The 27,307-nt window shown below is 38.6% G+C and overlaps 3 protein-coding genes across 4 annotated transcripts; all 3 read left to right on the plus strand.

Annotated features, from left to right (window-relative positions):
* Positions 1-3,667: 3,667 nt before the first annotated feature.
* Positions 3,668-7,875, plus strand: actb1 (actin, beta 1). The gene is made up of 6 exons (XM_026928832.3): positions 3,668-3,799; positions 4,847-4,971; positions 5,776-6,015; positions 6,384-6,822; positions 6,929-7,110; positions 7,204-7,875. The coding sequence occupies exons 2-6, from the start codon at positions 4,849-4,851 to the stop codon at positions 7,345-7,347; spliced, it is 1,128 nt and encodes a 375-aa protein (XP_026784633.1). The 5' UTR covers positions 3,668-3,799; positions 4,847-4,848; the 3' UTR covers positions 7,348-7,875.
* Positions 7,876-9,941: 2,066 nt separating this feature from the next.
* fbxl18 (F-box and leucine-rich repeat protein 18) lies at positions 9,942-14,295 on the plus strand. Of its 2 annotated transcripts, none has more exons than XM_026928726.3 (5): positions 9,942-10,383; positions 11,087-11,284; positions 11,390-12,933; positions 13,081-13,299; positions 13,918-14,295. In XM_026928726.3, the coding sequence occupies exons 1-5, from the start codon at positions 10,363-10,365 to the stop codon at positions 14,066-14,068; spliced, it is 2,133 nt and encodes a 710-aa protein (XP_026784527.3). In that variant the 5' UTR covers positions 9,942-10,362; the 3' UTR covers positions 14,069-14,295. The 2 variants fall into 2 exon arrangements, with proteins under 2 accessions (XP_026784527.3, XP_034155843.2); XM_034299952.2 differs by lacking the exon at positions 9,942-10,383 and adding an exon at positions 10,391-10,777.
* A 6,739-nt stretch (positions 14,296-21,034) lies between these two features.
* LOC113535412 (endonuclease domain-containing 1 protein-like) lies at positions 21,035-27,307 on the plus strand. Its single transcript, XM_026928683.3, has 2 exons — positions 21,035-21,675; positions 25,386-27,307. Exons 1-2 carry the CDS (start codon positions 21,379-21,381, stop codon positions 26,058-26,060), a joined length of 972 nt encoding a protein of 323 aa, XP_026784484.3. The 5' UTR covers positions 21,035-21,378; the 3' UTR covers positions 26,061-27,307.

Genomic DNA, 27,307 nt, shown 5'->3' on the forward strand with positions numbered 1-27,307 from the left:
TTACTTTCATCTTTTTATAGTTTTATACTTCAGTTTGAGTGAAGGTTTGGAACTTTTACCAGAGTGTTTATTTAGATGAGTACTTGCACTTTTACTCGTGTAAAGAATTTCGGTACTTTTGCCACTTCTGCTGCACAAACAAGGGATGAATTATTTGTGTGTTTTTTTTGGGAAGTGTGCATGAGGAGGCACAGGATGTAAAGATCAGTCCTCTATTGTAGTATGATTAAAAGGTTAAGGATTGTCCAAAAAACAAAAAAAAAAAAAATAATAGAACTGTTTATAGAATGCTGTGTATTCATTTTTGGCTTTTTGGGATGGAAGCCCAACTTCCTCTTTCGTTTCAGGAGAGGAAGATTAGAGGAGGTTCCTATTTCAGATTTGCTTCATGACTTTTCTTTTGCCTCGCCCTCCTTGAAAAAAATCCTTAAAAGGCCTTCAGTCCTTCAGTTATCGCCATAATATAGATATGCAGTGTGCTGATACCAGCCTACTCCCACACACACACACACACACACACACACAAACACACACACTGAATGACAGTACCACAAAACCCTGAAACCAAAACAGATTGTGGCATACCCATCATACTTGGATGCACACACACACACACACACACACACACACACATAAAGGGAGTGCTACCGAAGAACCAATCCCCAATCTTAAAGAGATATAGCATTGCTGTTAGTCATCTGTGTGATTTCATTACAGGTCAACGGACGCTGAATCAGTAATCTCATTGATTAACATAATCGTCACTGCTGGCTTTATCTGTCAAGTTTGACACTAAACTGCCCGTCTGATTCGGTGTGTACGATGCAGGATGTGATTCTGTCAAGGGCATGGCATGTTTGCTTGAATAACGTATATGCAAACATAACATCTGAAGCATGAATCTTGACCTTCTTACTTCCTTAGTCATCTTGCCTCACCCTCTGTTCAGTTTTTTATTAAAAAAAATGAGACGAAGCTATAAAACATAGCCAGTAAAAAAAAAAAAGAAGAAGAAGAAGAAGAAGAAGAAGTATTGGTCACAAAACAGCTTTGTGATCTGTAGTTATCTATTTTTTAATATTTTCCCTGTACCTGTCTAATTGTACAGCATTGTTTGGATTTAGCGTGTTAATGAAATCCTAATTGTCAATAAATTTCAATTTCAATAAATACGTTTCATCAGAAATAGAATGTTGGAGAAGTTTGTATGTCTGATCTGTAGTTTCGATAATGTGTATAGATTGGGATATATATATATATATATATATATATATATATATATATATATATATATATATATACGCAGAATGTACGTAGAGGATGTTTACTCATGTCTGAGTTGAATTTAAAAAAGAAATACTACAGTCAGTACAGTTTTAGTGAAAATAGACTGATATTTTGGATATGATTTCTAAACTGAAATGATTTAAACACTACAGTAAAATGCTTTAAAGATACAAATTCTTGCTTTCCAAGTTTCCAAAGCGGTTAGAGGTTGAGAGGTTAGATCTTTTTTTTCAGTCAGCCATTCCACACATAGTAAACATTCCACACATAGCACTTCAGACCTTGTGGAGTCTTAGCCACCATTAAGGTAAATGACTTAATTCGAATTTTTTTTGTAGATCATAATTATAGAACGTTCTTTACTCGTACATTTTGAACTCAATTTAACAGTAATCTGCAGGGTAAGAACCTCAGAAGTCATCTCGATGGGGGTTAAACTGAAGCTAGGCCAATTCTTTAGCTATCTAAATTCATTAATTATCCGTTTTTTTTTGTTAAGATTAAGATCGTTGTCATATTTTTGGTGTATTTTACACACACACACACACACACACACACACACCAAGGCAACTTTTATCCTGCATAAATTACATTTTCCATTAATAGTAATAATAGATCATCATTACAACACTATATGATTTATATAGATTTTTACACTACATAGCAAAATATTTGAAAAATCTGTAAAATCTGATTTAAAAAAGATAATTGTTCATTAAGGAATAACACTTGGGCTGCGCTTTTATAGGAAAATAATGCAACTTGACCAAAAGCGGAGTCACGGTTACCACTCCAAAGTTGCTTATTTTCCACTAATACAGTATATATATATATATATATTTTTTTACACAACAGCAGTTTGCCTGTGATTACATTTTTTTTATTTATCAAAGAAAGGCACATTATAGTTTTTAACCATTTATAGTTACATTTAATATCATGGAATGTCCGTAAAACAAGTTCGTTCATGTTATCACTTACGTTATGGCAGCTATAAACTGTCGATCGATTTTATGTTTTTCTTTGTTAAAATCACTTTATTAGATTTTTAAATCAGGTTTAGATTACGGTATGTGTACTGTGCGCCGTACAAGTCCCTGCGTACGAGCTGTTACTATAGAAACAATAAAATAATATTAGAACGAGGGCATTAATATAAACCTGTAATCTCAATTACAGACAAATCGACACTTCCTGACCAGGAGCCTTTGAGAATGGAAAAGCACTGTGATATAATTGCTACAGAAACAAACACTCGTTATTGAAAGAATGAATCGTTCTTGTGGAAATCAAGTTAACCTCAGCATAAAGAACGACATTTTTAACACACTGGACGAGCACGAGTTCCTCATGGATCGTTCCACACACCTCTGTCTGGTCCAAACTGCCCAAATGATGTCTGTTTAGTTTCAGGATCCTGATATACTGTACATATATGAATAAGGTGTGGATGCAGCACATTTAGAAAACTACCACATAAATAGAATTGATGTCCTGTGATTATAATAACTGTATATTTAAAAGATGAGAATGTGTGTGTAATATAGCACAGGGTTTATTTTAGTCACAGAGCATGCACATTAATACACATATTCATTACAGTGAAGTATTGTTCATGCAGTAGTGCATAATGTCCTTTTTTTTATTATTATATTTTACAAATGAATGGAATGAGCCACGCCCACGTGGCTTTAAACCCGGAAGTGACCCATATCAGAGCGCGAGACAATACTAGGAAGCTTTTAATTTGCATTATTATTACTATTACTAGTATTATTTTAAAAAAGAGTGCTGTTTTGCTGAAAAAATAAACCTAAATAGGTGTTGCTTCCTATATATATATATATATATATATATATGAATAAGAAATGCATTGCATTTATAAAGAACCGTTATGAAGAGACGAGTCAGGAGTCGACTCTTTCACTGAAGGGATTTTTATTTATTTATTTATTTATATTAAATAATAAATTAAACTGCACTTGTAAGTCATCATTCCAGGATGAAAATGAGTCACTTCACTTCATTATATGCGTTTTAATATCAACGACATGCTCTTTAACGAGCTCTTATTTAGCATCGTAATGTTTACGCCTGGTTAATGAATAGTTAATACTTATATAACACAGCAGCTGTATCAAGATGTACGTGAAGTAGTTAAATTTCGAAATGGAGACATTTCTTTTTAAATGTTATTGTATAATTCTGGATAAATCATGTCCCTTTTTTAAAAAAAAACATCTTCCTTTCGCTTCCCTCAGCCTCACCGCCACACAGCTTCGTCTCTTAACTTGAATTTCAAGCAATGGGCCTGAAACACGCCAACTGGGTGACGGCTAGCCAATCAGATCACGCGATGCCGAAAGTTTACCTTATATGGAAGTTGCCGGCCACTGTACCGGGTATAAAAGGGGCGCCGTCCCGCTTCAGCTGCTACTCTGAGTTTTTCTGTGCACTCACAAAGAGGGGCATTTTATCACAACTACATTCCTGCTAAACCTTTAATTCATCGGTAAGACGCGTTTTTTTAAAAAATCTTTTTCTAATTATGGTTATGCTCATAGCTAGCTTGTTATCCTATCTTACAATGTCTTCTTAATGACAAATTATTAATATTTCTATATAATTTCTCCTTTATATTTCTCTTCATGCATCTCTAGTGTACATGATACCTAGCTGGTTATTCTAGCAGTACTAATGTAATGTTTTTTGAGAATATTTTGTAAAGAAATGCACCATTATTACTCGGTATGAGTGAGGAATGTATTCCTGAGTGGCTTGGTTAAAAAAAAATGCATACAGACTTTGAGGTTTTTATGCTCTTTTATATGCTAAAGTAAAGGTTTTTTTTTTTTTTTTGAATGATAAAATGGCTGGAATATTCTGGAAGCCTTGAGCTGAGTGAGCTGTAAGTTGGGTGGATGTTTGAATAGTGGGTGTGGCTGGGACACTGATGCCCTTCTGCAGGCATCTTTCTGTCTTTTCATCATATTTCGACTTTTAATAAATACAGACATGCTGAATAACATTAGGTGTAGAAGATTTACTGTATTAAATGCTGGTTAATATAAAACTAGGAGTCTTTTTTTAAAGCTTGGTAGAGTGAACTGTGCAGCTGTTGTTGCTCTGGTCTTATTTGCAGATGTTTGGAGAATTGGCGTGTTTTTATGCTTTAGAGTAAGGTTTTGCGTGTGTGAAAGTGATGAATAATGCTGAGGGAATGGATAATGGTGTCCATTCAGCATGGCGCATAATGAGGCTGTGTGAAATGGGGAGTGGTCGCAGCGCACGAGCCGGTCGAACTTATTGCCATATAAGGCAATAGCGAATCTGCTTGGCCACTTCCTTTGTCTCAAACCGCTCAGTTTTGGGCTTTGCGCCTGTGCGCCACCTGCTGGTCATCACGAATATCTCCTTATAAAGGGTGTGTGCATGTCTGAGGCGGATGCTCAGCTCCTCCTTGCTTAAAATCACTGGTGTGTGTATGTGTGTGTGTGTGTGTGTGTGTGTGTGTGTGGTTCACAGTAACTTAATTTCCCATTTTATTCCTTAAAAACAGCCATGGATGAGGAAATCGCTGCTCTGGTTGTTGACAATGGCTCCGGTATGTGCAAAGCCGGCTTCGCTGGAGATGATGCTCCTCGCGCTGTCTTCCCTTCCATCGTCGGTCGTCCCAGGCATCAGGTACGTTTCTCTTGTTTCTAAATAAACCTGCCTCCTTTAGAACACATCTCTCAAGACCATAAGGTCATAATGTATTTTTTTTTTTTTTAAATATTACAAACAGGGATTCCTAAATGTTTAAGATGGTTTCCAGAGTAAAGGAATTTCCAAAGACCACCTTATAGTCAGGTTTAGTTTTGTGAACAGTAGAGCAACCTTATTCGCATGAACCTGTATGAGCCATTACTGTGTTTACGTCCACTTGTGTTAACGGCACTTCCTGGGTTTCATTATTACAGCTAAATGCTAACCATAACATCCTTGAATAGTGACTGTAATCTGTCACGTGACTTTAGAAAGTCAGGGAGCCACATGGATGTACATCATGGACCCCACCCTGAGAACCATGTGTCCTGGGTGATGTCAATCCTTGAATTCAGTTCGTTTAGGTTGTGTTTAAATCATATCACTCAGGAAGGCACAAATGGGTCTATGCACAAAAATACACAAACTGGAACTGCTCCAACCTTAAAAATGATCCTCCTCTGGTATTCACCAGTGCACTAATGGACAATTTGCATGGCTTGGATTTGCATTCAGGAACATGACTGACCCAACAGCACTAGACACAGCTTTGCAGTCAAATTGGTTCCCTTGAAAGAACAAGAAGCTTCAAAATGGATCAGAATAGTTTATAATTCAACATGTTTTGTGCCCAATTGGAGATTTATTTCCCTAATTAGAAAGCTACTTGTGCACTGATGTGATGTACATGTTCTATAGGGATGCAAGCAGCGTGTAACGTGAACGTGTCTTCTCTTGTAGGGCGTGATGGTTGGTATGGGCCAGAAGGATTCCTACGTAGGAGACGAGGCTCAGAGCAAGAGAGGTATCCTGACCCTGAAGTACCCCATTGAGCACGGTATTGTCACCAACTGGGACGACATGGAGAAGATCTGGCACCACACCTTCTACAATGAGCTGCGTGTGGCCCCTGAGGAACACCCCGTCCTCCTTACAGAGGCTCCCCTGAACCCCAAAGCCAACAGGGAGAAGATGACACAGGTACACAAAGTGCCATTTCAGTAGCTTTTTCCCAAACTCCATCTTTTTTTTTTGTTGACTCCTCCTTTATTTATTTATTTTTTTTAATCTTCCTTCTCAGGCTTTCCAACCTATACACTGAACTTTCTTTCTATTTGGAGGCTACAGGTTCATGTTTGTATTTTCTTACTGCATGACCTCCATGGGTTTTAGAACTTAATCCTGAACGTTATTAACCCGATGCATGTTGTGTTGACGTAATGGAGACTTTGTGTTAAAGCTCTAAGTGCAAGTGACCTTTGTGTGCCTTTTGCTTTGGATTGTCAGCACTTTAGACTTGATCTGTGGCTGAGTGGTTAAAATACCTTAATGCTCATCTCCCTGCACAGATCATGTTCGAGACCTTCAACACACCTGCCATGTACGTCGCCATCCAGGCCGTGCTGTCCCTGTACGCTTCCGGTCGTACCACAGGTATCGTGATGGACTCCGGAGACGGTGTCACCCACACTGTGCCCATCTACGAGGGTTACGCTCTGCCCCACGCTATTCTGCGTCTGGACCTTGCCGGCCGTGACCTCACAGACTACCTGATGAAGATCCTGACCGAGCGCGGCTACAGCTTCACCACCACAGCCGAGCGTGAGATCGTGCGTGACATCAAGGAGAAGCTGTGCTACGTCGCTCTGGACTTCGAGCAGGAGATGGGCACCGCCGCCTCCTCATCCTCTCTGGAGAAGAGCTACGAGCTGCCTGACGGACAGGTCATCACCATCGGCAACGAGCGTTTCCGCTGCCCCGAAGCCCTCTTCCAGCCCTCCTTCCTGGGTGAGCATTAATACTAACTCAGTGGCTGCCACTCTGGTGTTGAATTCAACACTATTATAAAGTCAGTTCAGTGTGTAAAGGATCTTTTCCCTGCCCTCTTCCTCAGGTATGGAGTCTTGTGGCATCCATGAGACCACCTTCAACTCCATCATGAAGTGTGACGTCGACATCCGTAAGGATCTGTACGCCAACACTGTGCTGTCCGGCGGTACCACCATGTACCCAGGCATCGCTGACCGCATGCAGAAGGAGATCACCTCCCTTGCTCCCTCCACCATGAAGATCAAGGTAAGGTTTTCTGGGTTATGGCTGAGGGTTTATTTTTTTACCAGAACATAGTGTGACTGTACTAAAAAAAATCTTATTTCTATCCTCTTCTAGATCATTGCTCCTCCTGAGCGCAAGTACTCTGTATGGATCGGTGGCTCCATCCTGGCCTCCCTCTCCACCTTCCAGCAGATGTGGATCAGCAAGCAGGAGTACGATGAGTCCGGCCCATCCATCGTCCACAGGAAGTGCTTCTAAACAGGACTGTAACCACCACAGCCGAGCCCCTGAGGCTGGCTCAAAAAAAAAATATAAAAATAAAAAATATGACCAACATGCCTTCCCCTCTCAGATAAGACCACACGGGCATGGCTTCTGCTCTGTACGATGCACTGCCTTGAGATGAGGAAACTGGAATTTCTCTGAAATTTCTTTTTCTTACAGGGGGAGGAGCTTTCCCTAAGAGGACTCAATGTACATTTCTTTTTAGTCATTCCAAATAGCGTCATGTTTCACACATTTCCATCCTCTCCACCCACGTCACTGTGGGAAGTACATGACCTTGTTAGTGTTTATGTAAATTATGTACTCGATACAATGTCTTTTTGTTTTTGTACCTCAGCCTTAAACTTGGTCCATTTGTTTTTGTTCTACAGTGGAAGGGGGGGAAAAAAGCTTTACCCATTAGAGTGAGCTTCCCTGGGGGTTATGGGTAAAGGATCTGTGAGCCAAGGTGTCTCTGTACACTGACATGAAAACAATAAAATGTGCACATGTAAAACTCAACTATTTGGTTTATTCTCCTTTTTTTAAATGCACACTTGCTACACGAATGTGTACACTGATGATTTAGCAAGCAGAAAAATCAAATTGGGAAACTATGAATATGATATTTATATTAGACAAGGTACATCACAAAATATGAATATATTCCTGATTATGTAACACTGTAATGTGTCACTTGTTTGATTAGTGTCTCTGAGTACAGATTTGTAGCCGTGTTCTTCCGTGGCTATCGTGTGCTATTAAAATGCCATTGTTGCATGAGAGCAAAAACAAGTGCATAGAAGTATAAATATGAAAAGTAAGGTAACAATTACTGCATGCTGTTATGTGGTTTGATGTAGAGTTACTATAAACAGCATGGTCTGAAGTCTTATACCACAGCAATTCACCAAGAACTACAATGTTTTTAATCACACATCATACTTCTCAACACATCAGCTACTCATGATGGTGTATATAGAAACTATCCTAAAGCTGTTATTTAAATTAGAGCCGGAGCTGCTGTCAGATCTGTAGAAGTTCCTCCTGGGGATGGATGGAACTACAACGTCTTGGCACTGGCACCTGATCATTTTCCACAGACTGCAGTTTACTGGACTAACGGTGCAAATAATCCTATACTAATCGCAGCACCTGATTGGTTATCACAAATATTGATAATATATCACAAATTTGGCAAATACTGTCTTCATTCTAGAAACTAAAATGATTTCATTTATATTACTGCTAAACCAAGTGAGCTTTTCTGGAAATACTTTATGTATTTAGTATATGCTAATCTAAACTGCTAACAGTGACAAGCACTGGACCCTACACTTATGAAACGCCTCCCAGGATCTGCATATTGTATTTACTAAAAATTCTCACAGAACAATAATACTATCCAAACACACAAACTACACTGGCCATTTTAGGGCATAAAAGGTGCAAATATGGTTTCCTCATGATATTGTCATATTGATGACAATTCATGCTATAATCCACGTGGGGGTGTGCTGTTACAGGAAAATGATAAACTATGACAGGGTGGTGTGATGAGCCACAATGTGAGTTATAGTTACCAGCCTGAAGTTGATTATTTTCCAATAACAGCGTGTACTAAAGTGTTTTATTCCTCTTATACAACAGCAATGTGCCAATAATTACAACTGTTCTTTTTTTAAGGAATGACGCATCATACTTTATCGCATACTTTATCGCATACTTTATCAACATTTAATGTTGTGGAGCGGTCACAAAACAAGTTTGTTCCTGTTGTCACTGACGTTACAGCAGCTATAAACAGTCGTTCCCTCACCAGCCTCTCTTTATTCTTTCTCTTGATGCTCATAAGACAAAAAAAATATGCAGCTTGTCATGCAACTGAGAAACCAGAATGCGTAAACTCCTCTGTCCTGTGCTGGAAAAAATATGATACAAAGCACTGAAACTGGAGACTCCTTCCACAAATGTTAAATAAACGTCTCCTCACAGAAAACGTTATCATAGCATCAATTATACCTGTATGTTTGTCTTGTGTCAAATAACAGCATGCCTTTAATCACTAATTTATTAGGTTTAGGTTATTTAGAGCTGTTAGATTAGATTCGAATGAGTTGTTACTATGGAAACGATAACATACCAAACCAGCGCATTAATATAAACCTGCGATTTGGAGTTACAGCCGGAACTACTGTCCGGGCTGCTGTTACAGGAAAATAATCAGCACCTTCTAACCAGTCAGGGCTTTGCGTAACATCATTTTAATCCTTAATATAGATAATATCACAGTTTTTATGATAGAAAACATGTTGCCCTGCTCTATGATTTCCACTCCCTGACTGCCTAGTATGTCTGCAACACAAATTTATATTCTGGACTCAATTTTATTTATTTCATTTCCCCTCCTTTCATTGTTTCATTATTCTGAAACATTCCTTCACTTTAGATTGTTTGTTTAGCAAAAATCTCACGTCTACGTGGACTGACTCTCAAAAGTCTCTCTACTCAGTATATAAGAGCACAACTTACACTCAGAAGGATTTGATGAAACGGCTGCAGTGCTGTAGTACACGAGTGTTCTCAATAGGGAGCGATGTTAGCCGTTGCTAAAAGTGCTAAAAATAAAAGAACACTAAAGAGGTATCACTATACAAATGTGATTATGCTAATCACAGTTGACTATCTTTCATATAGGGTTAGTCACTTTAACGTGTTTGCCTGGACTATTGTTTTATTTTAAGTTAATAAATAAATAAATTAAGCTAACGTATGGGGGAAGGAATTCGATGCACCACCCGGAAGTTGGTACGTCTGTAAATACGTTCCTACCACTGAGAGAACCGCGGAACTACTAGTTTTGTGTTAACGAGTAAATATTATCCCAAAATTAAAATTAGCTTTTTTTTTATGTTTTAGAAACATTAGCATGGGTTTATATTTGTATATAATGTATATATATATGCGGGTATGAAGTGACTTCTTAATAAAAAAAAAAAAAAAGACGACATGGAGAACCCAATAGAACCGGTAGGTAGCAGTTAGCGAGTTTATATCTGACTAGCAGCCGTTACAGTTAATAATGAACTTGACACCTAGAGAGTTTAATTTAATCATTATAAAACAGCTGTAATTCCATAGTTCATTCAAAAATGTTGAGGATGGATTGATTTAAATGAGAAAAATAAATAACATACACACACCATATAGGAAAGTCAGCTGAGGGGGATAAGCAAAAGAAATATGTGCAAATATAAAATGATAAAGATATAAAGACGTTATTTCCAGTAGTACTACCTGCCCTCCATGCAAACCCCATATGAGTTATGAGTTGATTAATATTCACATATCAGCCAAACAACCCTAAAGCAGTGATCCAGGAAACAATGATCTGTTTTCTACTTATCGGAAAATGTCATTTGGGGTAAGCGTGTGCTTGCAGTGCACTTACTTTTGTCTTCCTGGTTATTGTTTACATTTTTCTGGCCCTGAAATTAGCTCCGCCCCCACCTGGAACACAGCTGCTTAACACCGCCTCTTTGAGGCATTCATAATTTCAGCAGAAAGGATGTTGGAGGATGGGCTTGTGCAAAACTGAAGTAAAATCTGAACACTAAAAACATCTATTGGCTAGATTGGCTGACGTTTAAGAAAAGTGTGAAAGTTGTGGAAGTGTAATTTCTCATAATCGCATCTCTAAGCCCTTGCATGTTTGTGCACTCTCGCTCTTCAGGCCCAGTGCTCTCCGGAGAGTATTTCTCAATCCTCTGTCACCATCTCCGACTTCTCAGACGAGATTTTACTGCACATCCTGAGCTACATCCCCAGTTACGACCTGGTGCTCAGCGTGAGCCGCGTGTGTCGGAAACTTCAGACTCTGTGTCAGGACAAGAGTCTAATTTCTCACATACAGCTCCATAAAGAGTACCGAGTGAGTACTGAAACTAGGATCAGCTTTTATTCATTGAGTATTCACGATTATTTGCCTTGACTTTTCAACTTCAACGTTGGTTTATTATTTTCTTTCATCTCTCAGGCCTCTGAAGAAGCTGTGAAGAGACTGCTGAAGGAGCTGTCCGGCGACATCCAAACTCTGGATGCGAGCGGCTGCTATTGGTTGGCTGGAAGTACGCTGGATGTTGTAATCCGCTGCGCTGGACTCGTCCGGTTAGATGTGTCAGGCTGGCGTGTGACTCCGGCACGTCTCTCACGCCTTCTGGGCTCACTGCGGTTGCTGCGCTCACTGGCGCTGGACATCGGCACGGGATTTGACCTGCAGCAGCTGAGCACCGAGGGCAAAGCGGCCCTGGCGCGGCTCAGCGAGCTGAAACAGACCCTCCTGACGCCGTCGTATGGTGTCGTGCCATGCTGTGGTGCATTACAGAGCTTGAGTCTGTACTTAGAAGTGGCTGAGGGTTGGCACGAGCCCAGTGCACACCTCCAACTGTTGGTGGGGCAAAGCAGTGTGCCGCGCTACCACAATCTGCACTGGTTCTCTGCACGATTGGCACCTGGAGAGGTCAACCGTGCCTTACTTAGTCTCTACTTGGCCGCTTTTAGCATGCGCGTACCCGAGGGCCTCACTGGGTTGGTCGTTGCCATGCCCGGTCCTGCCTCACCTATTCCTGCTTCCACTGGTTTACTAACTCAGGGCATCTTATCAGCCGGGAGTGCAATCAGTGCTTTTCAGCTTCCTCAGACGTGGCTAGACGGAGCCACATTGAGGCGGGTTTTGGGACACGGATGTCCAGCCTACTTGAATGTGTCACGGTGCGCAGCGCCTGGATTTGAGCCACTGTGTGTGTTGCTGGGTGCCGGTTGCGAACTTTCACCACTGCGCAGCCTCAACCTGCGCGGTAAAACTGAGGAGGAAGTGGACGCTGAGGGCATCAGGACTCTTACTGAATCATGCCCGCAACTTACCCACTTAAATCTATCCTCCACACACTACCATCATACCACTCCGGAAAAGCTTGACGGGCATCTTTGTGGGGCTCTTGGATATCTTAGTCGTCTCCGTTCGTTAGCACTGCCTGCTTGCGCGCTGTCACAAGGGCCACCTGTACCAGCCAACAAGCCGGATATGGCTACAAAACTGTCCTCTGAGTCCCTACTACTCGGGCTGAAGAAGAATCGTCGCATTGGCGTTCCTGCCTACCAGCCGATGCTTGACAACACCGGGGGTCTAAAGGAAGAGCAGGAAGGTGAAGCAGAGTCCTTTTTGCGCCCGCTAATAAATGGTTGCCCGTATCTGGTTGAGCTGGAGCTGATTGGAACAGGGTTCTTGTCAGCCATGCCAAGGTATGAGCCAGCCATGCGCAAGGATCCGGCCGCCTGCCCCTGGTCCTTCCAGGTCGGAGATGCCCAGCTGGCGGCTTTGGGAAAGCTCCGCTTTTTGCGCAGGCTTACTTTGGCTCACCTGCCAGGGGTCCTGAAGGGTTCCGGACTCATACAGCTCGTTCTGGGGTGCAAGGACCTTCAGGTGTTATCTCTGGCCAACCTCGGGTCCTTAAAGACTGTGAATTACACACCGGCACTGCAGGAGGCGCTCAAACACTGCACACAGCTCAGGGAGTTCAGGTGAACACACACACACACACACACACACACACACACTGAGTGGATAATGGCTGAACTGATAATCATGATCATTTTGTTTAATATTGAAATCTGATCATTTAGTATATACATCATAGTTGCTGTATGTATTTGCGTATGACACGACAGGTTGGAGCAGCCGTACTTCAGCGCCAACGCGTCCTTCTTTGACGCGCTCGCTCACTGTCGCCTCCTCCAGCGCCTCTGTCTCGTCTCACGCCACGGAACGTTCCAGCATGCGGCCGCCGTCAGTTTCATGCAGCACTGCGACGACGTCATTATGTTCCACATGTTCACAGGCGGCACGCTCGTGGCCTGCAAAACCCTGCAGAAAACACTGCTGGACAGGTTGGTTTTAGTCCACGTACTTCTCTCTTCTCTCTTTACCAGTTAAACATTTTACATTGATGATGCACTTTGTTAGTGTTTAATCATTTCAGTATGTACCACATTCACTGTTTTATACTGTAGTCCTCGTCCACACATATATACAGATATTATACGTTAAAATAAAAACGTTATTTTTTGAAATTTTCGAAGTGAATACACCGTATACACTGAAATGCAGAGAGCCAATCAGATTTCAGCTTTCAGCTTTCCTGATTCTGAATCTTGTGGCCAGAAAAGGCTGAGACAATGTTTGGCATAACATTTTATTTCTGATTTTTAGTGATGTCTTAAAAGTGTGTTTTGATGCTTAAGACAAATACTATAAATACTTTTAAAGTTATGTCCTGTCCTATTCTGTCCTGGTTTCGAGTCTTGATATTATCTGCTCTTTCCAAGCAAAACAGGAGAACGCAGTTATCTCAAACATCTCAGTCCGGCTTTATTACCTGCGCTTGAAGAATTTGATTTAGTAAATCTTACCTGGGACATTGACGACTGGTGGAACATGTCATTTCTATTAGTAGCTCAACAATGAAACAATTAGTGTTGAACAAGGCTGTCACTTTCTTCCTCTAGTTTGTCCGCGTCCCGTCCAGCCCTTAGCGTGGTGGTGTACCCGCTTCTCCATGAGGAACTGGGGAACGTGATCAGGGAAATGCCGCTCTGCCATCTGGACGAGATCACGCTCTTCAAGACCCGTGTGGCCGAAGATCCCACCGTACTGTGAGAGACAGCGAGAGAGAAGGAGATGTCTGACATTGCTTTGTGATGGTGGATGTTAACATTTCACCGATTATTGTTTACACAGACACAAAGGGAGTTTTGCAGAGCCTCTAGACGTCAACTCAATGCAACTGCAAATCAAAATAAGTGAGTTACAAACGTTAGTGGGAACCATAACAGTGCCAAAATCACATCGCACATGAAATAAAGTTGATGTTGGTGCATTCTTTATTTTGTTTTTTTTTGTTGTTGTTGTTGTGTCTTGTGAATTTGCAGACAAAATAAAACAATATCAAATAAAGCTGCGATCTGCAGGGTTCAAACACCGTCGAAAATATTGTCCTGGTGGCCATTTTTGATTAGTAATCATTAAGAATACAATTAACAGATTAGCACAACGATGCAGAACGTCAGTTGGACTTACAGATCCTGAGAAACGGTTATTTGGGTTTAACACCGCCCCTATTGGTGACCACGCCCCCACCAATAATAAGTGAGCCTTATACGCTCGAATGCCGTATACACAGTATATATAAAAGTAGATATAAAATAAACAAACAAAAATCTTAGCATTTAGTAAGTATTCAAGGACAACTAAAAAAATACCCAAATTTATTTAAACAAGAAATTTTTGTTAGGTTTTTCTCATTATCACATGTATCAAATGTTCAAATTTATTTTATTAATTATGAAAAAGACAAAATATCAACAAAACGAAAATGATACCAAATATTTGCCGCAATTCTTATCCCATCTGACAAATGGCAACACTTCTTTCTTTTTTTTTTTTTTTTCCTATTTCTCTGTTTCTCTGATTTTTGCCTAATAATTTTTCTCTTTTTTTAATTAAAGGTAAAACAGAGGTACATTAATCTTTCAAAATAAAAGTGTGTGAATGTGTGTGTGCATGGTGCCCTGTGATGTACTGGCCTCCCATCCGGAGAGAATTCTCCTGCCTTGAGCCCAGTGTTTCCCAGGATAGACTCCGGATTTACCGTGACCCTGACCAGAATAAAGTGAAGATGAATGAGTTGCTAAAAAATTAATTCAAACTGAAGGTCAAATACCTTTTCATCAGCTAGCAAAACCTCACATTTAGAGTTAGCACATGTAATAGGAACAGATAACTGTCCGGTTTGTCTACTATGCTAAACCACTGACAGGTGAAGTGAATAACATTGATTATCTTGTTACGTTGGCACCTGTCAAGGGGTGGGATATACAGACGTGGACAAATTTGTTGGCACCCTTACAATGAGTTGCTAAAAATTACAGTTCTTTGAAACAATGATTCATTGCTCCTGAAAAGTGATTAAACCAAAAGCAATAGTCTCATATACTGTATATATACCTGCCTGCCCATAGCATGTGGTGGATTCTTCTTCTTCTTTCGGCTTTTCCCTTCAGAGATCGCCACAGTGAATCATCACTCTCCACCTATCCCTATCTTCTGCATCCTCAACACTTGCACCCACTAGCTTCATATCCTCATTTATTACCTCCATATACCTCCTCTTTGGCCTTCCTCTTCGCCTCCTGCCTGGCAGCTCCATGTCCAACATTCTCCTACCAATATACTCACTGTCCCTCCTCTGAACATGTCCAAACCATCTTAATCTGGCCTCCCTAACTTTGTCCCCTAAACGTTCAACATGAGCTGTCCCTCTGATGTACTCGTTCCTAATCCTGTCCAACCTTGTCACTCCCAAAGTGCCTCAACATCTTCAGCTCTGCTACCTCTAGCTCTGACTCCTGTCTCTTCCTCAGTGCCACTGTCTCTGAACCATACAGCATGGCCGGTCTCACCACTGTCTTGTACACCTTCCCCTTGAGTCTCGCTGATATTTTTCTATCGCACAGAACTCCCTACACCTTTCTCCACCCATTCCAACCTGCCTGCCCTCGCTTCTTTACCTCTTTCCCACACTTTCCATTACTCTGGACTGTTGACCCCAAGTACTTAAACTCCTGTAGCTTCTTCACCTCTTCACCCTGTAATCTTACTGTTCCACTTCCCTCCCTTTCATTCACACACATGTACTCATCTTACTACGACTGACTTTCATTCCTCTTCTCTCCAGCGCAAACCTCCACCTCTCCAGGTTTTCCTCCACCTGCTCCCTGCTCTCACTACAGATCACAATGTCATCTGCAAACATCATTGTGTAAGGAGACTCTTGTATGAACTCCGCTGACAACTGGTCCATCACCATAGCAAACAGGACGGGGCTCAGAGCCGATCCCTGATGCAGTCCCACCTCCACTTTGAACTCCTCTGTCTGACCTACAGCACACCTCACCACTGTCCTGCTCCTCTCATACATGTCCTGCACCACTCTGACATACTTCTCTGCTACTCCTGACTTCCTCATACAGTACCACAGCTCTTCTCTTGGCACCCTGTCATATGCCTTCTCCAAGTTTACAAACACACAGTGCAACTCCCTCTGACCATCCCTATACTTCTCCATCAAAATTCTCAGAGCAAAAATTGCATCTGTTGTGCTCTTTCTGGGCATGAAGCCATACTGCTGCTCACAAATTTCCACTACCTTCCTTAACCTAGCTTCCACTACTCTTTCCCATAGCTTCATCGTATGGCTCATCAACTTTATCCCCCTATAGTTGCTGCAACTCTGCACATCACCCTTATTCTTAAAGATCGGCACTAATACGCTACTTCTCCATTCCTCAGGCATCTTCTCACTCTCTAAAACCCTGTTAAACAAACTAGTTAAAAATTCCACTGCTGCCTCTCCTAGACACTTCCAGACCTCCACCAGGATGTCGTCAGGACCAACTCCCTTTCCACTTTTCATCTTCTTCAAAGCCTTCCTGACTTCATCCTTTCTAATCTTATCTACTTTCTGTTCAACAGAGGTTACCCCTTTCTACTCTTTTTTACCTCTCATTTTCCTCATTCATCAGCTCTTCAAAGTTCTCCTTCCATCTCCTCTGTACACTCTCCTCACTTGTGAGCACCCTTCCATCTCTATCCTTAATAACTCTAACTTGCTGCACATCCTTCCCATCTCGATCCCTCTGCCTAGCTAACCTGTACAAGTCCTTCTGTCCTTCTCCAGTGTCTAACCTAGTGTACAACTCGTCATATGCCTCCTGCTTGGCCTTAGACACCTCCCTCTTCACTCTGCGCTGTAACTCCTTGTATTCCTGTCTACTCTCTTCAGTCCTGTCCATGTCCCACTTCTTCTTGGCTAACCTTTTCCTCTGGATACTATCCTGAACTTCCTCATTCCACCACCAAGTTTCCTTATCTTCTTTCCTCCTTCCAGATGACACACCCAGCACCTTTCTTCCTGTCACCCTGATCACTTCAGCTGTGATGTGGTGGATTAAACCAATAAAATTGTGAAGAGAAATGACTTATTGTTTCCTTTACCAAGATAATCTAAAAACAGCCTGGACAGATTTCTTGGTACCCCTAAAAAAGATTAGAAATCATTGCATTCTAATCATGTTTCAAACTAATTGTTTAACCTTAATTAGTGTCACAAGTGTCTTCAATCTTTGTAACAGCCAATCAGCCTATTTATAGAGAGAAAACATGCCACGGTGTAGGTTGGTATCATTGTGTGCACCACACTGAACATGGACCAGAGAAAGCAAAGGAGAGATGTGTCTTAGGAGCTCAAAAAGAAAACTGTAGATACCCATCTTAAAGGTAAAGGCTATAAGACCATCTCGAAGCAGTTTGATATTCCTGTTACTACAGTTGCAAATATTATTAAAAAGTATAAGGTCCATTGGATTGTAGCCAACCTCCCAGGACATGGCCGCAAGAAGAAACGCAACCCCAGGTTCATCAGAAGGATTGACAAAGAGCCAAGGAAAACATCCAAAGCCATTCAAGCTGAACTCCTCCAAGGTCAAAGAGCGTCACTATCTGATGGCTCCATCCATCGCATTTTAAACAACAATGGGCTCCATAGAAGAAGACCCAGGAGAACACCATTATTGAAAGAAAAACATAAAAAATCCAGACTAGAATTTGCTAAAACGCATGTTGACAAGACACAAAGTTTCTGGTAGAATGTCCTTTGGACTGACGAAACAAATCTAGAACTTTTTGGCAAGTGACACCAGCTGTATGTTCACAGACAGAAAAATGAAGCTTTCAAAGAAAAGAACACCATACCTACTGTGAAACATGGAGGGGGCTCAGTCATGTTTTGGGGCTGCTTTGCTGCGTCTGGCACAGAGGGCCTTGAATCTGTGCAGGGAACAATGAAGGCTCAAGACTATCGAGGCATCCTGGAGAGAAACCTACTGCCCAGTGTCAGAAAGCTCTCCCTCGCGTCTTACAGATTACAGATCAGTTGGCAATGCGATATTGGTTTGCCAGTTGAAGTGAGGAAGCCCCCAGTGCTTCCAAATTTGACTACAATCATGTACAACATTAAAAAAAACCCATAAACAATCTGATTTTCTGCCAAAAGACAAGTACGTGTGCGTGCAAAGAGCTCAGCAGCTTGTGCAGAAACACCTTGTGGTAACACATGGGCTTCAACACCATCATCTGAGAACTGGCTGCATCCCTTCTACAGCTTCAGAAGCTAAGCGATGCTGTTTATTACACTTGCAGTGGAACTCCAGACTTAAGCTCCACAACGTGTGGTTTGCTAAGAGAAAACCGAGCCCACGTGTTTTTGTGCAGTCTACAAGTTAGCAATTTAGCAAGTCTGTGTGGATGGTGGTTGTCTCTTACGCAGCAAGAAATGCGTCTCACACAAAAAGTGCTTGTGTTTGTATGAGGGTTCCTGTAGGACATTATGCAGTTATTATGTCACACACATACTGTATGTATGAAATTTTGTGGCATGCACATGCAACAGTGAAAATCATAAACAAACACAGGTGGAAGACTTCCATAGTAAAAGGAATTTGGTACTTTTCATATTTCATATATGTACATCTCATATATGTACACGTACAACAATTTCAGCAAAACCGGAAGGCGTTTCATTATAACCTTTACATTCTAACCTTATTAGTCAGTAATTACATTTCTTTTAAATTAATATTTAATAAAGTATTATAAATTATTAATATTTTATTGATTATTAATACAAATACTATAACTAATACTAATAATGAATAAATGTTATTAATTAAAAAAAGTAATGTTTATATAGTTTAAAGGTTTTATACATAAAAACACTTCTGTAAAGAGCAGTAAACAGAACTAAACTGAACAAAATGAATATGTAGTGTTTATATTTATATTACAGAAATAAATCTATTACTTAATAGTTTAACTTTTATAATAGTTTAAGTTGGACAGATGTTCTTAATGAATATTTTAATGAAAACAGTAGGCCTTTACATCCTGTATACATTTATCAATGCAAATATTGTACTATTATATAATATTTTTATAATTATTTTAAGTGCACGTCACTTCTCTAAACCAAAGGGAGTGTGTTCCTCGACTGTACAGAAGGCCGGCCGCAGTGCCGCAGGGTCCTGACAGTCCGTTAACAGTGTTCATGCTGTGGAGCTTTTCTGCAGAATTCAGCAGGACTGAGAGGGAAATGATCAACAATCTGCAGACGAATAATGATTTTATCGAGACAAAAACAAACTGATTGCACCGAGCATGTTTATTGGTTTAGTCAAATATGGAATAATTAAGAGCTTGTTGATCAATATGCCTGATACAATCTATAAATATATAATCAGAGTTATAACTATATATTCAGATTTATAAATATAGATTAATGTTTCATATAAGTATTTGCTGTTCCTTTATATATATGTGTGTGTGTGTGTGTGTGTGTAGATAGATAGATATTAGAGCTGCTACAAATTGTCATACAATGTGTGTGTTCCCCTTATGTCTCATTCAGAGGAGGCGTACATCTTCAGGTGTAAGCAAAAAAAAAAAAAAAAAAAAAAAAAGATTTCTCATTGGTTACAAAATAATGAATATTCATGATGGTATAGAAAGGGCGTATACAAATTCCTACATGTCCTTATTAGGTAATAACAGCTTCTGCAGGTGGTTCTCTATAACCTTATGCAAGTGATATTGACAGGAACGCTGAAAGAATTATTAAAAGAAAAGACAGTGAATACAGGAATATCATGCAAAGGTAAAAGTTCTCCAACAGTTTCCCCTGAGCTCGACATCACAGAGATCTTAGAAGGCAACAGAATCGCGTCTTACAGATTACAGATCAGTTGGCCATGTGATATTGGTTTGCCAGTTGAAGTGAGGAAGCCCCCAGTGCTTCCAAATTTGACTACAATCAAGTACAACATTAAAAAAAAACCCATAAACAATCTGATTTTCTGCCAAAAGACAAGTACGTGTGCGTGCAAAGAGCTCAGCAGCTTGTGCAGAAACACCTTGTGGTAACACATGGGCTTCAACACCATCATCTGAGAACTGGCTGTATCCCTTCTACAGCTTCAGAAGCTAAGCGATGCTGTTTATTACACTTGCAGTGGAACTCCAGACTTAAGCTCCACAACGTGTGGTTTGCTAAGAGAAAACCGAGCCCACGTGTTTTTGTGCAGTCTACAAGTTAGCAATTTAGCAAGTCTGTGTGGATGGTGGTTGTCTCTTACGCAGCAAGAAATGCGTCTCACACAAAAAGTGCTTGTGTTTGTATGAGGGTTCCTGTAGGACATTATGCAGTTATTATGTCACACACATACTGTATGTATGAAATTTTGTGGCATGAAAATCATAAACACACACAAGTGGAAGACTTCCATAGTAAAAGGAATTCGGTACTTTTCATATTTCATACACACATGTAAGAGATCTCATATATGTACACGTACAACAATTTCAGCAAAACCGGAAGCTGTTTGATTATAATCTTTACATTCTAACCTTATTACTCAGTAAGGGACCGTGTAAAAAGTGCATGATTTATACACCAGTGTAAGATTTTACTTAGGTTATAGTTGTCTACCTTTCAGGATATCTGACCTACTGTAGTAGAAGAGTTACAATACAGACTGCACATGGAACATTAGGATGTGTGACTTACTTAAAGTGCAATATTACAAAAAAAAAAGTCATACAGTAGAATTGCAGCGAAGGTTGTAGTAGATAGCAGACAGTGACGTACTTGTGAGTTATTTATTCACATTTCTTTTGTTTAATTCTGTGTTTAACAGTTGATCACGTAGCTTCTCGTTTGTAAGAGGGCGGACTCAGTAACGTGGATCTGCTGATTGAGCGTGACTTGTGTTCTCTATATAAAGTTTCTGACACTCTGAGATTCTTCTGCACTCGTCCTTCAGTGAACGTTGTGTTCCTCTTCCACGTCTGCTTCCATCATGAAGCTCCTCAGTGTAGTTCTCCTTCTGCGTCCACTCTCGGCCTGTTTGGCTGAAGTTGTGAATGATTTTACTGTGAGCTGTCCACAATTCTTCCCTACACTGAATGGAAGAGTTTCTCCTCCTACGAGGTTTATTGGGTCTCGATTTAAACAGATCTGTCAAACTCGAAACAATCAACGTGAATTTGCAACATTTTATGACACGAAGAACAAAATCCCCGTTTACTCATCCTACAGGTTTTACGGACGAGTGAGTTGTGAAAGAAAGACAGGAGACTGGTTTATTGAACCTCAGGTAAGAGCAACTTACTGTATCTTATAACTTCTAACTATTTATTTTATAACTTATGTAACTTATTTATGATTGTTTCTAAAAAATATTTAGTTTCAGGTATACAACTAAATGTTTTATTTCATGATCTAAAGAGATCAATAATAATAATAATAATAATAATAATAATAATAATAATAATAATAATAATAATGACAAATATTTTAATGAATGTTAATTAAAATAATAAATATATTATATTGTATTATAATGATAATACCCATAAAAATAATGTTATTAACTATTAATCTATTAATTACATTTATTTTAAATTAATATTTAATAATAATAATAAATTCTATTTTATAAAGCGCCTTTAAAAGCAGCTTCTCAAAGAGCTGAACACAATATAAACAATACAATAAAAATAATACAATATCAACAAGCAAATGCAAGTTTAAAAAAATATGTCTTAAGTTGAACTTTAAAAATATCATACTTCTGAACTTCCCTAAGTTCAAGAGGCAGAGAATTCCAAAGGACAGGAGCATAGAAAGAGGAAGCCCTATCACCCATAGATCTTAGACGTGTTTGAGGAACAACCAGCAAGTTTGACTGAGAGGAGCGCAATCTACGATTAGGAGTGTACGGATGTAACAGTTCTGTAAGGTAACGTGGTGCCAGGCCATGCAATGCTTTAAAAGTAAGCATCATAATTTTAAAAACAACTCTAAACCTGACCGGGAGCCAATGCAAGGATTCTAACACTGGAGTAATATGACTACCAATCCTAGTCCTAGTTCAAATCCTGGCAGCTGAATTTTGCACATATTGCAACTTATTGAGTGTAGATTTAGAAACTCAAAAGGCTAAAAGGGCGTTAAAATAGTCTAACCGTGAGACGACAAAGGAATTTATCAGCATTTCCACGACTGTAAAATTGAACACAGGACGCAATCTTGCGATATTTCTGAGGTGGAAAAAAGAGATTTTAACAGTACTCTGGACAAAAGAATCAAAAGACAGATTTGCATCAAAAATAACTCCAAGGTTCCTCACTCGACTCTGGATTTCCAAAACAGAGCCATCAAGAGTCAGGGACAGAGAACCAACTTTAGAAATTTGATGACGGGAACTAATGAGCATAACTTCAGTTTTATCACCGTTCAAACACAAGAAATTATTCCTCATCCATGTTTTAATCTCAGTAATGCAGACAGAAAAATAAGCAACGTCAAGGCGCTCATGAGGTTCTAAATGTATATAAATCTGTGTATCGTCGGCATAAAAATGATAATGAAGGCCGAGCGAGCTCAAAAGGTGGCCTAAAGGTGACAAATAAATGTTGAAAAGTAAAGGTCCTAAAACCGACCCCTGAGGAACACCAGTGGAGACAGAGCTAATCTCAGACCTATAACCACTCATAGAAACCAACTGGGAGAGGTCAGTAAAATAAAACCTCAACCACTTCAAGGCAGCCCCAGACACACCAAACACTCTTTCAAGACGAGTAAGTAATAGACTGCGATGAACAGTATCAAACGCGACTCGTAGATCAAGAAAAATAAGAACAGATGTTGCACCAGAGTCAGAAGCCATCAACAAATCATTGGTGACTTTGACCAAAGCCATCTCAGTACTGTGAAATTTACGAAAACCCGACTGAAGAGGTTCAAAAAGGTTATTAACTATGAGATGATTACACAAATGAGAGGCAAAAATACGCTCAATTAATTTTGCCAAAAACGGGAGATTTGAAATAGGACGAAAGTTATTGAAGTCGTCCGGTGCAACATTTTTTTTTTTAGGTACAAACCCAGTCTGTGAGCAGTCATTTATAATACTGAAGACAGCAGGACACAAAACATCAAAGCAAGATTTAAATAAGCTAGTGGGAATAGGATCAAGCAAGGAAGTGGTAGATTTCATGCTAGATACCTCCTGTTTAAGAGTCTCAGTATCAAGTTGAGGAAAGTTAATAAGGAAAACACCAGTGAACTCAGGTGAACAGTGAAATGAGGTAGTAGAAACAGATGAAACAGAAATTTGTTTACGAACATTATCAACTTTTGAATTGAAAAAATGAAGAAATGAATTACACAGCTGCTGAGAAACAGGCATGGTAGAAACAGCATTGACTTGAAGCAGTCTATTTATAGTTTGAAACAAGTGTCTCGGGTTTCCTTGGTTGTTTTCAATAGTCTGAGAAAAATAAGAAGACCTTGCAGTCTCAATTTAATTTAATAAACTATTATAGATTATTAATATTTTATTGATTAATAATATGAATAATATTAGTATTAAACAATACTAATAATTAATAAATGTTATATTAATTAATATTAAATACATGTTTATAATAATAATAAACATATAAACATTATTATTATTGTTATTATTATTATTATTATTATTATTATTATTATTATTGCTATTGTTGTTGTTGTTGTTGTTGTAAGTACTACATTATATTATAAATAACTATAATACTAATATAGATGTATTTATTTATATTTATTTATATTTATTTATTACACACTGGAGTTGTTCATCTTGATCTGAGGAACTAATGAGTCGATTAATTAAGGCCTAACGAGTTCATTCAGTTCTGAGACTTTACAACTGGAAGGTGTCCAAACTTTATAGGTTCATTAAACACTGAGTAACTGTGTGTTTACATTTGCAGAAAAATGTTCTTTTCCACTTCATGTAAAAGAAATACTGTAAAACCTTCAAAAATAATGAAATGAAACTTTTTTAAAAAGTTTTTTTTAATAGTTTAAAGGTTTTATACATAAAAACACTTCTGTAAAGAGCAGTAAACAGAACTAAACTGAACAAAATGAATATTTAGTGTTTATATTTATATTACAGAAATAAATCTATTACTTAATAGTTTAACTTCTTTGCTGACATACAAACACTTTTCTGTAACATTCAGTTTTAGTTGAAAATAGTCTTTGGAAATGTTTTTTTTTTTTTTTACTGATGCACTAATGCAGAAGTCACAAAATAAACATTTAAGACAAAATTAGTATTACAAAAAAATTAGAGTACCTAAGACTTTTGTGCTGTAATAAATATAATATGAAGGGCCAAACAGGAAATAATTATATGAAATATGAATATATATTAATAAATCCTGAATATATAAATGTAAATTGTGAATATCTCAGTATAAATATATCTTTATGATCTGGCATGTCAATAGGCAGATGTTCTTAATGAATATTTTAATGAAAACAGTAGGCCTTTACATCCTGTATACATTTATCAATGCAAATATTGTACTATTATATAATATTTTTATAATTATTTTAAGTGCACGTCACTTCTCTAAACCAAAGGGAGTGTGTTCCTCGACTGTACAGAAGGCCGGCCGCAGTGCCGCAGGGTCCTGACAGTCCGTTAACAGTGTTCATGCTGTGGAGCTTTTCTGCAGAATTCAGCAGGACTGAGAGGGAAATGATCAACAATCTGCAGACGAATAATGATTTTATCGAGACAAAAACAAACTGATTGCACCGAGCATGTTTATTGGTTTAGTTAAATATGGAATAATTAAGAGCTTGTTGATCAATATGCCTGATACAATCTATAAATATATAATCAGAGTTATAACTATATATTCAGATTTATAAATATATATTCATATATATGTATAGTATACTTCCTACAAATTGTCCTACAAACTGTGTGTGTGTGTGTGTGTGTGTGTGTGTCTACCCCTGTAGCTGGATAGTAGACAGCTGGATCGAAACATGGCCTCTGAGGCTGCTTTGGGAAACATAGTGAATCAGGCTCGGAATGGAGATTATGTAGGTTCTGTCTACGATAAAGGGCATCTGCTTCCAGTTTACCATGCCCACACACAGTGCTGTTCTTACGCCACCTTCACTCTGACCAACGCTGCACCACAGCATAAGTCATTCAACCGTGGACAGTGGAGGGTGACAGAGGAGACCATGGCTGTAGTTCTGACAGATGAGTGCATTAATAAAGGCCTGAGTGCGTATGTAGTAACTGGGGTTGTGCCGGGTTATAATAAATTAAATAACAGAGTGAGAATTCCCAGTCACTTCTGGACGGCATTCTGCTGCCTGGATCAAAACAATAAATTCAAACTCTCAGGTGGATACATTGGAGGAAATTCTAAAGATAATCTTGAACCATTTTGGAAGAGCGTGCAGGACCTTGAGAGACATTTAACAGGGGAGTATAAGAAACATTTCCCTAACCAAATCCCTAATAAAGCTTTCACTCTGTTTCATGGAAAATGCCATGAAAGTGCAGGAACAGAAAACCAGAACACGGACAGTGACAGCGAACAGATGGGAAACAATAGAAACAGTTCTAAGCGGAGAAAACTGGCAAATACAAGCTGTAGAAAAAGGAACAAAAAACCCTAATTTAACTGATTAATCGTCAGTATGTTTAATGATTTCTGCATCTGTCCTGTATGTTTCAAATTCAGTGTAGCAACTTCTAAAAATATACACTTTAAAAGATAATAATAATCACAAATCAGTGTTGATTTACATATTAATATACATAATTAATACAAATACATATTTAATAAAAATCATATACTGATTTCTGTCACTAAATTGGGATCAGATCTTTCATCATTATCACTGAAGTGCAGGTTGATTTTCTAGAAACCTGCTAGAAAAGATCTAGAAACATCGGGATGCATTTTTGTTTAAAAAAAAAAAATGGGAGAACTTACTGACTGGTTACATACAAAAAGTTACACAAATAACTGAAATGAAAACAAATCATGAAGTAAGACAACAGCAAAAAAGTCAATAATTTATTGCTTCTGGGAAATCTCCACTCTGAGTTTAAAACAACAACAACAACAACAAGAACAGCAACAACAACAACAGCTCATTTATTTTGAATCACTCAAGATTATTAAAAGGAAAAATGCCAAAAAAAAAAGGAAATCTTTACATCATCTTTGTTTTACAAATCTTCAAAGAGCGTGAATTATTTTCATTTATTTTATTTAGGACTTTATTTATTTATTTATTTATTTATTTTTTACTATGATTTTTTCAATTTGTTTTACTGCAAGAATATATTGTAAATCTTATACTTGGTTTGTAAAATTTTTCGTTAGGACATAATGGTAGTAATTTGCTATATTGATGGTAATTTTTCTCCTTTTTTCCCTTTTCATTAATTAAAATAAATAATATAAAAATCAAAACTTGAAAAGTGTGCAGACTTTTATGCCATGGCTTAAACCTTTCTCTCTCTCTCTCTCTTTTTTTTTTTATTTTTTTTTTTTAAATATCATATTCTACATATTTTGCAGGTTATTTGTTCAAGGAAAAAAAATACTATGGCACCTTTATCCCTTTCATGCATAAATTATATAGAAGCATATCCAGGTTCTTTTATTTATTAACATCTAAATTTTGACTTTCTCTCAGTATCACTCATATTAAACAGCAAATAGAGTATATAACTGAAATAAACTGAAATGTAATGTTTTTAATGGGTTTTGTAAACAGAAATGGTTTACATTCACAGAAAATATCCTTTTTGAACAAGATATAATAAAATACAAACATATTCTTGACCTTTACAACATTTACAACATTTATACAGTACATTAGAAAAAACATTAGTTTTTAAAAATCGTTTG

This window comes from Pangasianodon hypophthalmus, chromosome 26, assembly GCF_027358585.1.
Source record: "Pangasianodon hypophthalmus isolate fPanHyp1 chromosome 26, fPanHyp1.pri, whole genome shotgun sequence".
Lineage (NCBI taxonomy): Eukaryota > Metazoa > Chordata > Actinopteri > Siluriformes > Pangasiidae > Pangasianodon > Pangasianodon hypophthalmus.

Excerpts from the sequence above, each read along its gene's own strand:
- LOC113535412 (XM_026928683.3), top strand. The coding sequence starts at position 21,379 with ATGAAGCTCCTCAGTGTAGTTCTCCTTCTGCGTCCACTCTCGGCCTGT. Across the intron at positions 21,676-25,385 it reads ACTGGTTTATTGAACCTCAG|CTGGATAGTAGACAGCTGGA; the intron begins GTAAGAGCAACT and ends CTACCCCTGTAG.
- fbxl18 (XM_026928726.3), top strand. The coding sequence starts at position 10,363 with ATGGAGAACCCAATAGAACCG. Across the intron at positions 10,384-11,086 it reads TGGAGAACCCAATAGAACCG|GCCCAGTGCTCTCCGGAGAG; the intron begins GTAGGTAGCAGT and ends CTCGCTCTTCAG. Across the intron at positions 12,934-13,080 it reads ACACAGCTCAGGGAGTTCAG|GTTGGAGCAGCCGTACTTCA; the intron begins GTGAACACACAC and ends ATGACACGACAG.
- actb1 (XM_026928832.3), top strand. The coding sequence starts at position 4,849 with ATGGATGAGGAAATCGCTGCTCTGGTTGTTGACAATGGCTCCGGTATG. Across the intron at positions 4,972-5,775 it reads TCGGTCGTCCCAGGCATCAG|GGCGTGATGGTTGGTATGGG; the intron begins GTACGTTTCTCT and ends CTTCTCTTGTAG. Across the intron at positions 6,016-6,383 it reads ACAGGGAGAAGATGACACAG|ATCATGTTCGAGACCTTCAA; the intron begins GTACACAAAGTG and ends CTCCCTGCACAG.